Source organism: Anopheles coustani, chromosome 3, assembly GCF_943734705.1.
Source record: "Anopheles coustani chromosome 3, idAnoCousDA_361_x.2, whole genome shotgun sequence".
Taxonomy (NCBI): Eukaryota; Metazoa; Arthropoda; class Insecta; order Diptera; family Culicidae; genus Anopheles; species Anopheles coustani.
This window is the reverse complement of record NC_071288.1, coordinates 78,065,360-78,078,141: the sequence shown is the minus strand read 5'-3', so window position 1 is coordinate 78,078,141 and position 12,782 is coordinate 78,065,360. Positions and strand designations below refer to the sequence as shown.

At 47.3% G+C, this 12,782-nt stretch overlaps 2 protein-coding genes across 2 annotated transcripts; one reads left to right on the top strand and one right to left on the bottom strand.

The window, feature by feature from the left end:
- The first annotated feature begins 340 nt into the window (after positions 1 to 340).
- Positions 341 to 5,297, top strand: LOC131261046 (uncharacterized). Its single transcript, XM_058262937.1, has 6 exons — positions 341 to 421; positions 484 to 3,159; positions 3,381 to 3,607; positions 3,685 to 3,927; positions 4,001 to 4,836; positions 4,911 to 5,297. Exons 1-6 carry the CDS (start codon positions 406 to 408, stop codon positions 5,191 to 5,193), a joined length of 4,281 nt encoding a protein of 1,426 aa, XP_058118920.1. The 5' UTR covers positions 341 to 405; the 3' UTR covers positions 5,194 to 5,297.
- On the bottom strand, positions 5,122 to 11,849 carry LOC131261052 (zinc finger protein GLI4-like). Its single transcript, XM_058262947.1, has 3 exons — positions 10,513 to 11,849; positions 6,951 to 8,300; positions 5,122 to 6,878 (listed from the first exon to the last, which is right to left on the bottom strand). The coding sequence occupies exons 2-3, from the start codon at positions 8,263 to 8,265 to the stop codon at positions 6,550 to 6,552; spliced, it is 1,644 nt and encodes a 547-aa protein (XP_058118930.1). The 5' UTR covers positions 8,266 to 8,300; positions 10,513 to 11,849; the 3' UTR covers positions 5,122 to 6,549.
- Between the last annotated feature and the right edge of the window lie 933 nt (positions 11,850 to 12,782).

Genomic DNA, 12,782 nt, shown 5'->3' with positions numbered 1-12,782 from the left:
TTTGGCTTTGGTTTTCTCTCTTGTAGTGGTGGATCTTTCGAATCGAGTCCGGACTGAGAACCGAATCTCTGAATCTGAATCCAAATCCGTTAGGCCAAGACTACACTACAATAAATTGCGCTCGTTCGCAATCATCATGGAATCATGATCTATACTGCTATGGTGTAGTGTAGTGTCAGCCTGAATCAAATCTTCAAATCAAATCAAATCAATAAAAGAATAAAAATGATTCGAGTCCGTCAAATGGGATTCAATCCGATAGAATCCGTAAAGGGATCGAGTGTTTGATCTTCAAAATTTCGATTGTGCCAACACTAGTGCGCTGTAAATAAACGAGCACGTGTAGTGTGGAATACCGGTCCGTGTCTTGACTTCGGGCGCAAATAGATAGAATCGGCTGGCAAAATGGCCATTTCACATGGTAAGCAAGAAATATAATGGTAGAAAAACGTGTTTCTTACTGTGTACCTCTTTCTTTTGCAGAAATACTTAAGCGCATATCTAGCCCTGAGCGTGATTTTGTTCAGAACCTTGCCTACGGCGTAAAGTTATGGAAGTCACCCAGTTTCTACTACATGTCGAAGTATGAAGTAATTTTCGGATACTTTATCAACGGGTTAACTGATTGTTACCAAACAGTGAGCGAAGGGGCCGATGGGAGCTTTCACGAAAGCTGGCAAACCGTGAACGATTTCCTATCACTGCCATGCCCGCCAAATGCACTGCCGCCGAATTGTGTGACCCGATTGCAACAAGTTTTGCACGCCTTGCAGGGCAAAGACAAAATAGGTCGGCAGCAGCTTTTGGAAACATTTTTGATTGTGGCGTCCGATGCAAAGTTTAGAAACGTGTACAAGTTTAATTTCATGGCCTACGGGGAAGCGCTATGGATCGTCCTGCAGCACTACAAAAAGTGCATCGTTAACAACAGACCCAAGGAAGAGGAAGAGAAAACGATCGATCGGATCTTCAACGACCTGAAGATCTATTTGAAATCTGCCGGTGATGATCCCAAATTTCAGAAAGCCTTCGAGCACTTTGTTGTGCCGCTAGCAGAGGTGGTATTGCTGCTTGAACGTCGTGGCGTGAATCGGCGAGAAGAGTTGTTGGACTGTTTAAAAGTGGTGTATTTTGGAGAAGAAAAGGCCGCTTCATACTATCGCGTAACGAATCATTCGAAAAAATTGTTCATGGGCTGCTTCAATGTGAACAAATTCCCGTGGCACATGATTGCATTGCTGATCGAAGGATATTTACGCTCATATAGGAACCAGAAGATGGAGGTGTTGCTTTTCCTGAAGTACTATCTGCTGCACATATTCGTTGACGAAAGCCGATCGATTGTTCCTAGCAATGATCGAATAGTGGCCATCACAAAGTACGTGTTTGCTTTGCTGCGGAAGTACTTCATCAACATTGATCAACAATTGCTAGTAGATTTCAACTTTACCGAAATCTTCACGTTCAAGCTTACTGAATTCGTAAACGTGTGTTCGTCGTCCGGTCCATTGCTGCGAGATTTATACAAACTAATTTGCGCAATCAACGAATACAACCCACTCATCCTGGAGAAGAACATCATCGGAATCATACTGAAAACGATGTTCTTACGCAAAGATCAAGAAACGCTCAAGTGCTATCAGGAGGTACTTATTTCGACGATGAAAATGTACACGAAGCTGAACAAAAATGAAAACTTTCGCGACGAGCTTTTTATGAAGCTCGAAGAGTACCTGGACGAAAACAAGCTTGATCAATCCATCCAAGAGCTAAGAAACCACTCCGGTATGCAGAATGGCAAAAGAAAAAGTGAACGTACGGACCTCAACGAAACATGTGATAAGAAAATGAAGCTTGCTGATGGATCTTCTGCCAAAAAATTGTCAAAGAAGTCCAAAAGTGAAGTCTTTTTTGATCTGTTACTTTCGGAAAAGACGGAAATGGACGGGTTGAAAGTAACGCCACGTTTTCAGCTGCAAAACGGTTGGCCCGCTCTTTCATTTGCATGGCCAGATATGGACGGATGTCTAAGTGATGCCATGATGGAGTTTATGAAGGTGCTGCTGAGAAAGCGTAGCTTTCTCTTCTGGAATAAGTTTGTGTCCCTGTTGAACGAGGCTATCGAGATGCCGGGGGAGGAGCACACCGAAAGTAGCATTTTCCAGATGGAGCTGGCCATGTGTTGGATGTGTTACTTCTTCGCCGGCAATACGCTGATCGAAAACTCGTATCTTTTCTGGGAAAAGTTGAGTAAACACATTGCCAGCACGGACGAGATGATGGCTAACTTCGCTCACCAGTTCCTGCTGGGCGAAGTACCCGGAGATGCGCGGCTCTACAGTGCTTTTTGGAAGATGGTATACTTTTACGGTAACTATCGTCTGATGGTGGAATACTATCGACCAGATTCAATCGAATCGAGCGACGACCAAGATATATATTTCTATCTGAGTGAAGCTGAGTGGGAAAAGATCGAAAAGCGAACGTCGCCTGAGGACGCACCGGTCCTGAATCGCGTGCTGCTCCAAAAAATTCGTCAAAACGACCTAAACCAGAAGGATCTAGGTCCCGAGAAGGAAGAAGCACGCCAGGAACTTATCGCTAGAGTTGTCGATAATTACGGGGCGGAAAATTTGCGCTGGGTGCTACTTGAACGATCGTCTAATAGTTGGTTTTTGTCGCTACTCTCCAAACAGCAACAGATAGTTGTTGTGGACCACCTTCTCGATCGGTCTTTTTGTTCGTCGGAAGAGCTGAAACAACTTCTGTTAGACATTTCACCCACTGAGGAACTGTTGGAGGTAATTCTGCTAACCGCAATCAAACGGATTCTGTCAAAATGCCTTACCAAGTGTGAAAAGGCTGTGTCGCGCAAGTTGCCGTTCGAAAAGCTGTACGAGATGAACGGATCGGAGCTGTTACCTCTCCTGAAGAAACTTCTCGAGAAGAGTGCACGGACAAACACGACAAACCATTCCGTCGAAGCTGCTAATATTGAGGAAATGAATCACCTGTTGGATGTGCTAGAGGAGATCAGAATAGATTATTTCACCAAAGAACGGAAGACAGTTCTTTTTGCTGTGTTTTTGATCCTGCTGGTGGATGTACGTGGCTTGGATGGGGGAAAAATCGCCCAACGCCTCGAAAACCAGTTAATCCGTAAGTTTTTCTAGATACATTTGAATTGAAAATAAGGAAAGTGCTGCATTAGCAAACACCGTTACAAACGCGTTACATGAAGGAAACATTTATAACATTCAATAACACAAATTAATAGTATAATATGCATGTAACTTTAATTTATTTATTTGAATGATTTCTTTGCAATTTATTTTTATGATGTAATCTTAAGCTTTTATTTTTATACGTGTATTGCACAGGACATATTTCACACGGAACGATACCCAACGTGATAGGATTCGCCAGCATCGAAACCCTGCTCAGTATCTGCGGCCAATCGTCACTGTTGGTAACAATTTTCCAGCTACAAGCAGCATACCTGACAGAGGAAGCATTCAACGAAATGATAAAAATCTTGGACGGTTTTTCAAATGAGAGCGATATACGCTTCGATGTACTGCTTTTGGTATTCAACAGTTTGCTTAAGGTACTCGAAAAGCGTATGATTTTTCTTAAACTCCTAACGACAAAAACATTTTTTACAAAATTGGTTCAATGTTACAGGGCGGTGCGAATCGATTGAAAACTATCCCAGCCGAGCAATTGAGTGAGAAGTTGGATGAGTTTGTGGCAGTTATTGATGCGTTCTTGTTTACCAAAACCCCCAAAAGGCAACGGAATAAAAATATCGGCGATTTCAATGATGCATTGAAGGGTTGTGCTTTAACTATTCACTACAAGGCCACTCACAAAAAGGAGATGACTTCAGAAATGCGAGGAAGTATCCTCCATTATGTCACGCAGGCGGTAATTTACTAAAACTGATCATTTTTGATATACACGAGAACATGTTTTTCTAACGGAATGGTTTCATTTTCAGCTCACAAATACCAGCTCCTCGTCGTGCTTATTGCTGACAAATTGCATCCAGTACAAGGACTTTTTGAATTTTGAACCATCTACTCTCGCTGCGATCGTAGAGAACCGTTGGCAGTTATTTTTGAAGATGGCGCAGGAACAGACGGTATCGAAGGGGCATGACATCAAATTGGAAGAACAATCAATCGATCAGCAACATATGAAAACGTTCGTCACTTTCCTCACCGGTCAACTACCGGCGGCAGAGTGTGGCAAAAAGTTTGCCCAGCTCGATGCCACCCTAGCGAACCATGTTGGTGGGCAAGGTTATGCAGGGCTAAAATCGGTTCTACGGGCTTTCACCATCCTCGCACGCATTGGCTTCGGTGTAAAGTGCAAGGAGGATATCAGCAATGCGTTTGTGAAACCATTTTCAATTGTCATTGCCCGGAACGTGATGCCACTGTGCGTACTAAATGAGTTCCATCACGATGTGGCGCTTCTGATGGAGATTCTGGATTGCTTTAACGCGGTGATCGCCAATCGAGGCATCAAACTCTCGCCGACCGTGTTGGACCATATGCTGGAGTTTATGAGTGCAGTAAACATTCGGAAGATCCCCGTGAAGGAAAGCGAAGAGCAGAGCTTCTACAAACTTCACCGCCTGCTGAGTGATGTAATGTTCGTACTGCTGATGGTACGATCGAACTACGTTGTCCACCGGTTGCCACAGTACCTGCTTGTGTTCCAGGGTCTGGTCGGTGCCATCATCTGCTACAAGGACAGCTTGCCGGTGGAGCAGAGCTTAAACAGTTTCGAAATACTCACCATCTCCGATTTGTTAGTGCCGTTGGAAAAGTATGCCGCGAAATTCCTTTTTTTCTTCAAAATTTTCATTTTCAGCCTTTATTTCTGTGATCTTTGTTTTTCAGGATCACGGGTTACGCAGTGAAAAATCTACCGAAAGATATCCGCATACTAGCCCCGTACGTGTTGGCACAGATCCTAAACACTATCATTCAAAGCAAGCGCTCAACGACCCTGCAGCAACGGGTTGCCCAAAAGGTGTACAATATCTGCTTCGAGTTGATCGCCGTCTATGATGGACATTCGTCGTCCTATCTGCTCCGCACGATGGACGAAAGCAGCCGCCTACTGTTCACAGATATCGTGAAGCAGTACAAGAAATTCCGTTCCTACAAAGGACTGGCATAAGTTTACTCCCCGTGAGTAAGTTCACTTGTTCAATAAGTTTTTGTTGGTAAGAAACAGTGCCCACGTGTGAGGCAATAGATGATATACATATTTTCTGAACGACATGTCTCGTTTAATGCAAAGTTCTTCCCTCCGAAACACATTAATGAATGTTCTCAGCAACTTCACGTGCACTTATGTATCAAAACATCGTTTATTGTTATCTGATTCGTTTGTGTTGTGATTTATTTTAGCTTCAACTAGGAGTAATGATTACGTTCACAAAACGAAAGTAAAAATACTAAACCAATCCATCCCTTTTCAACTAATAGATGATTAACTTCGTGCATGTCTTGTGCACATAATGTTTCTTTTGTTTCTTTTTGTTTACCATCAGTAAGATTAAGATAGGTTGTCGCTTTCGTAAATATAAGTGTACGCTTAGAAATTTGGACTAGAAAAATCGGACTAGAATTGGATAATAGATAAAGATACTGTAGGCTTTCCCATTTTCCATCTATGTAAACGGAATAGAAAACCAACAAAAACTAAATCAAAATAGGAAACAGTTAACTCATTGCCCTAAACAGCTGGCCTCTCGTGTGCCTTCACCGGAAGGTACATTTTATCCTACCCTATTTTTGTCCCCTTATACAGCTACATAAGTTTTGGTTTAAAATATGTCCACTACAATCTTGTCACCTGAGCGAGGGTTTCTCCTTTTGTTTTGAGAATGTTAACTTAAATACAAAAACCATAAGAACATCCACCTTCCACACGCGCACGCGGGCGCGTGTATCTTCGGCTTCATAGTGTGTCTCTTCCTATAATCTAGTTTTTGTACATGGCGGGGTAACAATCCTGCAGCGTGTCTGTTTCCCGTACGCTGGCTTGCATTCATGATGCAGAACGTATGGCACGCCGGTTTTGTTTTTTTCTAACCCAAATATATTGCACATTGTGGCGGAATGGATTTTCAGTGGTTGCCAATTAGCTCCACATATTTCAATCCTTACTGGTTCATAAATATATGTATGGCCAACATATGGTGTGCTATTATCCGATAAAGAGACGAATCTATCTCTGGTTTTGTTTAAACTTCAAAGAAAAGGAAAAACAAAACATAAGCAAATGCAGAAATCTCACGACACAATTGCACAAATACGATTTTTTTTTTGTTTCGTTTGCCCTTTCCTTTCCGCTGTATGGGAAAAGCAGGGCTTGAAAAATTGGGTATTCAATATTTGATAAGAGTTATTTTAGTTAATATTATCCGAATGAAACTTTGCGCTATCTGTTAAATCGTTCGCTAATCTGGAATTTGATTTTGCTAATCTTCTCACGCGTTTGGAAAGCGAAGACGGGGAGGGGAAACCCTTACGACATCATCTGCGATTGTCCGGGGGCTTGCGTGAGGTTGTGATACTGGGGTGGTTGTAGCTGTTGTTGCGGCTGTTGCTGCTGCTGCTGGCCGGATTGTTGTGGACCCGCGCCAGTCATTTGAGTTTGCTGTTGCATTGCAGGCGGTTGTGGTTGTTGTTGTTGTTGGTTGGCGGCGCCAGTTTGTGTCTGAGCTCCACCACGACCAGTGCTGGAAGTTGCTCCATCCGCCGCACTACCTCCCTGCTGTTGACTCAGTTCCGCCTTCAACCGACGTGCTATGTGCGATCGGGTGTGCTTACGCAAATGATCCTTTCGGTAGAATCCTGGCGGAAGAGAAAACCGTAATGTTGGTCGACAAACATTTAAGCAAGGAATTTACTAACTAGGCTCCCTACCTTTCCCACACTCCTGACAGATGTGTCGCTTCTCGCCGGAATGGATGACGAAGTGGAGCGTCAGCTGCTCCTTGCGCTTGAACGCCTTCAGGCAGATGGTGCAAGCGAACGGTCGCTCCGGGTTGTGGCTCTGCTTGTGGCGCGTCAGATGGTCCTTCCGCTTCAGTGCCGCATTGCAGATGTCGCAGATGAAACGGCGCTCCAGGTTGTGCCCGATCAGGTGCTGCTCGAGCAGTTCCCGCTCCGGGTACGCCATCTGACACTCGGGACACAGGAACAGCAGGCTCCCGTCCAAGGCCGTGCGCACCTGGATTTCGCCTGGTTTGGGGCGCGGTTTGCGCTCCTTTGGGGGTTTCTTCTTCTTCTTCTTTTTCTTCTTGTCGGTGGCGGCTGCAGCCCCGTTCGCTGGGGTCGCCCCGCCGGCGGTGGATGAAGTGGCCGCCGCAGCTTGGACGTTCGTTTGATGGCCGGCAAGGGACGAACCCTGCTGGGACGAGTGCTGTTGCTGTCCGCTCGCGCCACCTTGCTGCTGGTGGTGGCCACCGGGATGGCCAAGGATGCTGGCGATCGTCTGCGATGCCGGGAGGATCATGCCACCGCCGTTGTTGGTGTGCGCGTTGTTCCCGGAGTTGTGCGCGCCACCCTGCGACTGTGACATGTCGATACTGGAGAGAGGATTCTGCGCTTCCTTCTTGATATTTTCCGCCGAATACTTGAGGAAGTGGTGTAGCGAAAGGGGCAGTGCGCTGCCGGGAAGATGGGACAGATAGTCGGCCACGGACGCGCCGGGTGTAAGCGATTGCCAGCTGGGATTCTGCAGAACCCGCTTGCTGTCCGCCTGCTGGAGAAGCGCACTGATATCCTGACTTAGTTCCTGAGCGCTCTGACCGTTGCTGCCGGCCGAGCTGGAACCAATCGACGACTGAGGGTACATGTTGCGTTGCTTGTGGTCCGACACGTCCGAGTGCTGGCTGTACGGAATCGAGTATTGGCCTCCTCCGCCGCCACCGCTACTCGTTGTCGTCGGTATCGTCGAGTTACCGGAACCCGCCGAATGTCCATTGTACTTGTTTGAACCACCGCTCCCCGCTGTTCCGTTGTTCCCGCCAGACTCCTGTTCCCTGTGGAACTTGCCCAAAATGGGCCCATGGCTCTGATTGAAGTGGGCCATGTTGACGTTCGAGTTAATGGAATGGTATCGATTGCTGGAGTCGTGCGACGCTGACGGTACGCTCGTCACCAGTCCCGAGCTGGCGAACTGGTGGATTCCCGGTATCGAACCGGGAAAATGTGTCCCGAACGGTGAGAAGTTCATGTTGCGTTCCGTCTTCCACTAGTTCCGTGCACGCTCTGTTGGAAAGGAACACGAACAAACGGCGCAATTAGAATTTTGTAAGCTTAGTTATTTTCCGTTGCCCCAAATACTATCGACGAAAAACGAGCGGATTGAAATCTAACTATCCAAACTATCCTGTGGAAACCACGTTCACCCCCTCCCAGGAATCCAAACTGCCGAACTTTGCCGAGTGTATCTACACACACACACACAAGTGAACAGCAAGGGAGGAAGTAGGGCAGCAGGGATCCTGGTGCGCATTCAATTCTGTGCTCTGTTTTCGATTCCTATTTCGATTCTTTGAATAACCACATTGCAATTGTTTTTCTTTACCAAATTTTTCTACGTCTTAACTAAGTCCATCTACGTCTTTTTCCGAGAAATCCCGACGATACCGTGCAAGTCATCAAAATATCTCCCCAGTACTCGATGGACGTGAATTACAGGGAAAAGGATATTTGAACAAGTGCAAGAGGGGGAGGATTCATTCAGAACTTCTGCCTATAACGTACAGTGATGGGCGTTATTGTAAGATACTTCAAGATAACCTAGATCTAGGATAACTGACGAATTTGCTGCATGTAATGTGAAATGGTTTTGTATGGCGCCAGTAAGGCAAAGGGCACTGAGTTTTACACTAAAAGTTGTCTGTTTTGCCCGTTTCTGTTCTGACGTGCAATCGATGTAAAAATACTATCACCAATCTACGAATGAAGGAACAATATGCTCCGTCTTGTGCAGTTAAAAAAATGGAGGCAGTCAAATAACGATAAATTTAAAGACATGCTAGAAACGCCAGTTGATTAATATACATAAATATTAACTAAATAAAATCAACACAGTTTTGCCCTTTAATTGTAAGTACCGTAGGTTTTCTTGTTTGAATCTTTTAAATGCCATCTTTCATGATGAGTGATTTTCGAAATGAGCTAATTTTAATTCCAAATTTTTATATGGAACTTGTTCCTGCGCCCTTCACTGTACTACATTCGAATCCTTACTCATCCTACGGCGTATACGCGCTACGCTGAAACTTTATCACCATTCGAATTGGCGTAGGGATGATGGGAAAGGAAAATTTGGGAACAAGCTGTTGGCGTAGCAGCAAGCGTAGGCGTAGGGAAAACATTCCCCATTTTCCACCGCTCCGAGTTTTCCCTTTCTGGCAGTGTTTGTGTGGTGGGTTTCCGTTTTTTTCCTTTCTGATGTTTCGCTGTATCGGTGCAAAACGGGTGGCGTGCGCCGACACGCAGGAAGTTTGGAAGGAAAAGTAAGACGGAAAATTCCACGGTGCGCCGGTGTCTGCGCGGCACCACTACCACCAATACCGCCAATTTGGAGGAAAAGCGGTGTAATTTTCATCGTCCCGTCCCGTTTGCTCTGCTGCTCGAAATTGTTGGTACGGTGTGGTGGTGATGGTGTTCGATGGTTTTTTCCACGCAACACAGCACGGCCGGAAAGGAAAATGGACGATGGAAGGAGCGCACACGCACTGCCGCGGTGGAGCCCACCGTCGAAGGAAAATGGCCGGGGGTCGGTCGACCTCTCCCAGTTTCGATCCGTGCACGTTCGCCCGGCTCAACCTTTTTCCCCACTGCGTAAATTGACTGCGAGCGGGAGACGAAAGCAACCGCCGCTGCCGCCGCCGCCTCTGATCCATCTCCAAGGGAAACGGTGTCAAAGGAAGGAAGCAAAAATATCCCATCGGAAGCAGGCGCTGGAGTGCGAGTGAAACAGCAGACAGCGAGGATTTTCGTGCGACGCAAAAGTAGGCAGCAGCAGCACACAAAATGGTGGTGGATGGAGTCGCCCTGTCGCCTACTTCGCCCGGAAAATTGCCGAGTAGAATGCGTTGGGCCTGGGGACGGGGGCATGGAAATAGGTGGAAGGGCGTGGGAATCACTTTCACTTTTCGCAAACGGGCAAACGAGGGCAAGGGGGTGGAATGTCGGTAAGCGGTAGGCTTCATCACGCAAATATGGATAGATGGATGCTTCGAGGGTCGCGAGGAAAAAGGGAAAATTCAAAACAAAATCCCTTTTCCGCGAATCCCATCCTCGCCCAGTGGGGTGACTCCTGACTGACCACATTCCTCTCCACCCTTCCCGATTCCTCGACCCGAGCCACCGTATGCGTACACGGTCATTCAAGGGTTCTTCTTCCTGGCGGCGACCCGCGGGGAATTTTCTTCTTGTTCGCCCACGCTGCGCTCCACGTCGAACTTACCCGTGCGTCGTAGTAGCCTTTGGGGGGTTGGAGGTTGGTTTTTCTCCGGGGTTTTCTTCCGCGTTGCTCTGCTGCGTAGCTTATGGTTGCGGCTCGACGTGCTTCTTCTTGGGCTGTGGCGATGAGGATATTATTTTTTACTACCCCCAAAACCGTGCCGGATGTTTTGGGTAATATATTGGTATACTCCACAGCTGATTCGTCGTCGATGGATGCACTGGTACTAGGTTTTTCTTTTTGTTTTTTTTTAATTTTTTTATCCTCTCGTTGACTTATTTTCACTTTCAATTGGGACACGCCACGAGTTCACTTTTAAGCAAGGCGTAGCCAGAAGCCACTCTTTCTGTTGCTCTTCCAGGATTTTTGCTCCCAAGAAAACCAGGACTGCCAGAGAGCCCGCACGGGTGTTCCTGGGGGAAAGGCTAACGCGGATCCAGTGCGCCAGAACTACCACAGGTCACACGGGTTTTTTCCCTTCACACTGGCCACCCTGGATCGATGGCTTGCGTTGGAGCTGCTAGGTGGTGTGAGACACGGACTGCTACTGCACACACGGAGCCAAGAAACAGGACTCCCTCCTGGCTGCCGAAGAAAAACGGGAACGAACACCACACACACCGCCCGCCTCGTGCTGTGTTGCGCCTGTGCCACACTCTCCCGTGTCCTCTCTCACTCACTCGGACGGGATATGGTTGGCGTTGTATCCTGCAGCCACTTACACCAACCAAACCAGAAGAGTGCCTTACTCTATCCCTAACTGCTTTCGTCGTCGTCGTCGTCGTCGTTAAACTGAAACTGGCTGGAGGTAACACCACCCATGTGTGGTGTTGGCAGTGGGAAGGGGAAAAGGGGAACAATTAAATTCCCCCAAAAAAATGAGATTCCTTATCCCACCCGATTCCTTATCGATTTGGGCGATGATTTGGCGTCTTTTTGCGCTTTGTAAGTACGGTGGCTTAAATGCCTTCACAATTATTGACAAGCGGGATTTAAAATTGTGTTTTTTTTTTCAAATTTTAGGATAGAATAATTTCACGGCCACCAACTAAAACCTGCTTCGCAGGTACACCGAGGGCTTGTGGAAGCCCAATGCACTGAAAAAGAAGTTTCGTTGTTGAAGCACAGCACGAACCTTCCCTTGACGTCCACTCTATCGCCCGCTTCGTCGCTTACTCATCGATCGGGGACGGAAACGGTGACGGTTTACGACGCGACCAGTGTGTTGTTATCAACAACACTCGGTCCTGCCCTCCCCCACCACGGCCGACCCGCTGGGCGGCCCTCTTCCATCAACGGCGGTTTCGAAAACGTACGCATCTCGTGTTGTTCCTGCGCCGTAACGCCCGTTCGGTAACCCTCGCCATCACTGCCAATCGCTTGCACACACTCTCGCTCTCTTAGTCACAGTCCTGCGTAGAGAATGTTTTGTAAACACTGCTGCCGTCGCTGCCCCGACAAACGCGGATCGAACCGACCTCAGCTCTCGGCACCCTAAGGCCCTTCAGTCAGGACGAGTTGTATATACATACATCAACGCGTGGGCTTCGCGTGCTGGTGCTGGTGGCCCGAATTGGTCTTTTCTCGCTTTCACTCTTACGCGACCAGGACGAAACAAAGGGCAACGTAACATAAACACATACAACGATCGGTTTCCACCCACCTCCATCACCACCAACCCCGGCTTGGCGAGTCGCGTGATGACGACATTATTGCTGCCACGAGAGTTTTTCATCTCGCGTGCGTGTTTTATTGTTGTCTTCCACGCGAAGGGTCCACCAACTCTCGCCCACCAACATGCTGACATGGCACGGCGGACTGTCGAATCCTTGCGCCAGCGAGCACCGAATATTCGGCTCGTATGACCGAATTCATTCAACACTCTCCTTTTCTATGGATCTTTCAATGTCGCTCGCTCTCTCTCTATCTTTCACTAGCTTTCAGTCAGTTTGTTCCGTTCACGAAGGGACGCATCAAACCTTGTGGCACTCCCTTTGAACTTCTTGTGAACGTCTTCTTCAACCGAAGGGGGAACGTACAACGCAACGTCAACGACCTGCCGAACTGTGACCAAGCGCCTGGAGTGCGTGTGTCAGCAGTAGGGAGAGTGCAGATAAGCACCGCTATGTGTGCTCCGTTGCAGCGTAGCCCTAAATCGAGGGCTAGCATTTTCGGCAGGGAAATTTGTACGTCCAGTTGTGCGCGGGGGTGTATGCAGGGAGAGGCACACATGTGCCTTATCGTAATACCCTTGTACCCTTCCAGCTGGAACT

What these genes read in the sequence shown, in the direction of transcription:
- LOC131261046 (XM_058262937.1), top strand. An exon ending in CCTCGAAAACCAGTTAATCC is followed by an intron (nt 3,160 to 3,380) that starts GTAAGTTTTTCT and finishes TGTATTGCACAG; the next exon opens with GACATATTTCACACGGAACG. An exon ending in TTGTTAGTGCCGTTGGAAAA is followed by an intron (nt 4,837 to 4,910) that starts GTATGCCGCGAA and finishes TTTGTTTTTCAG; the next exon opens with GATCACGGGTTACGCAGTGA.
- LOC131261052 (XM_058262947.1), bottom strand. Translation starts at nt 8,265, where the DNA reads ATGAACTTCTCACCGTTCGGGACACATTTTCCCGGTTCGATACCGGGA. An exon ending in CTGTCAGGAGTGTGGGAAAG is followed by an intron (nt 6,879 to 6,950) that starts GTAGGGAGCCTA and finishes CTCTTCCGCCAG; the next exon opens with GATTCTACCGAAAGGATCAT.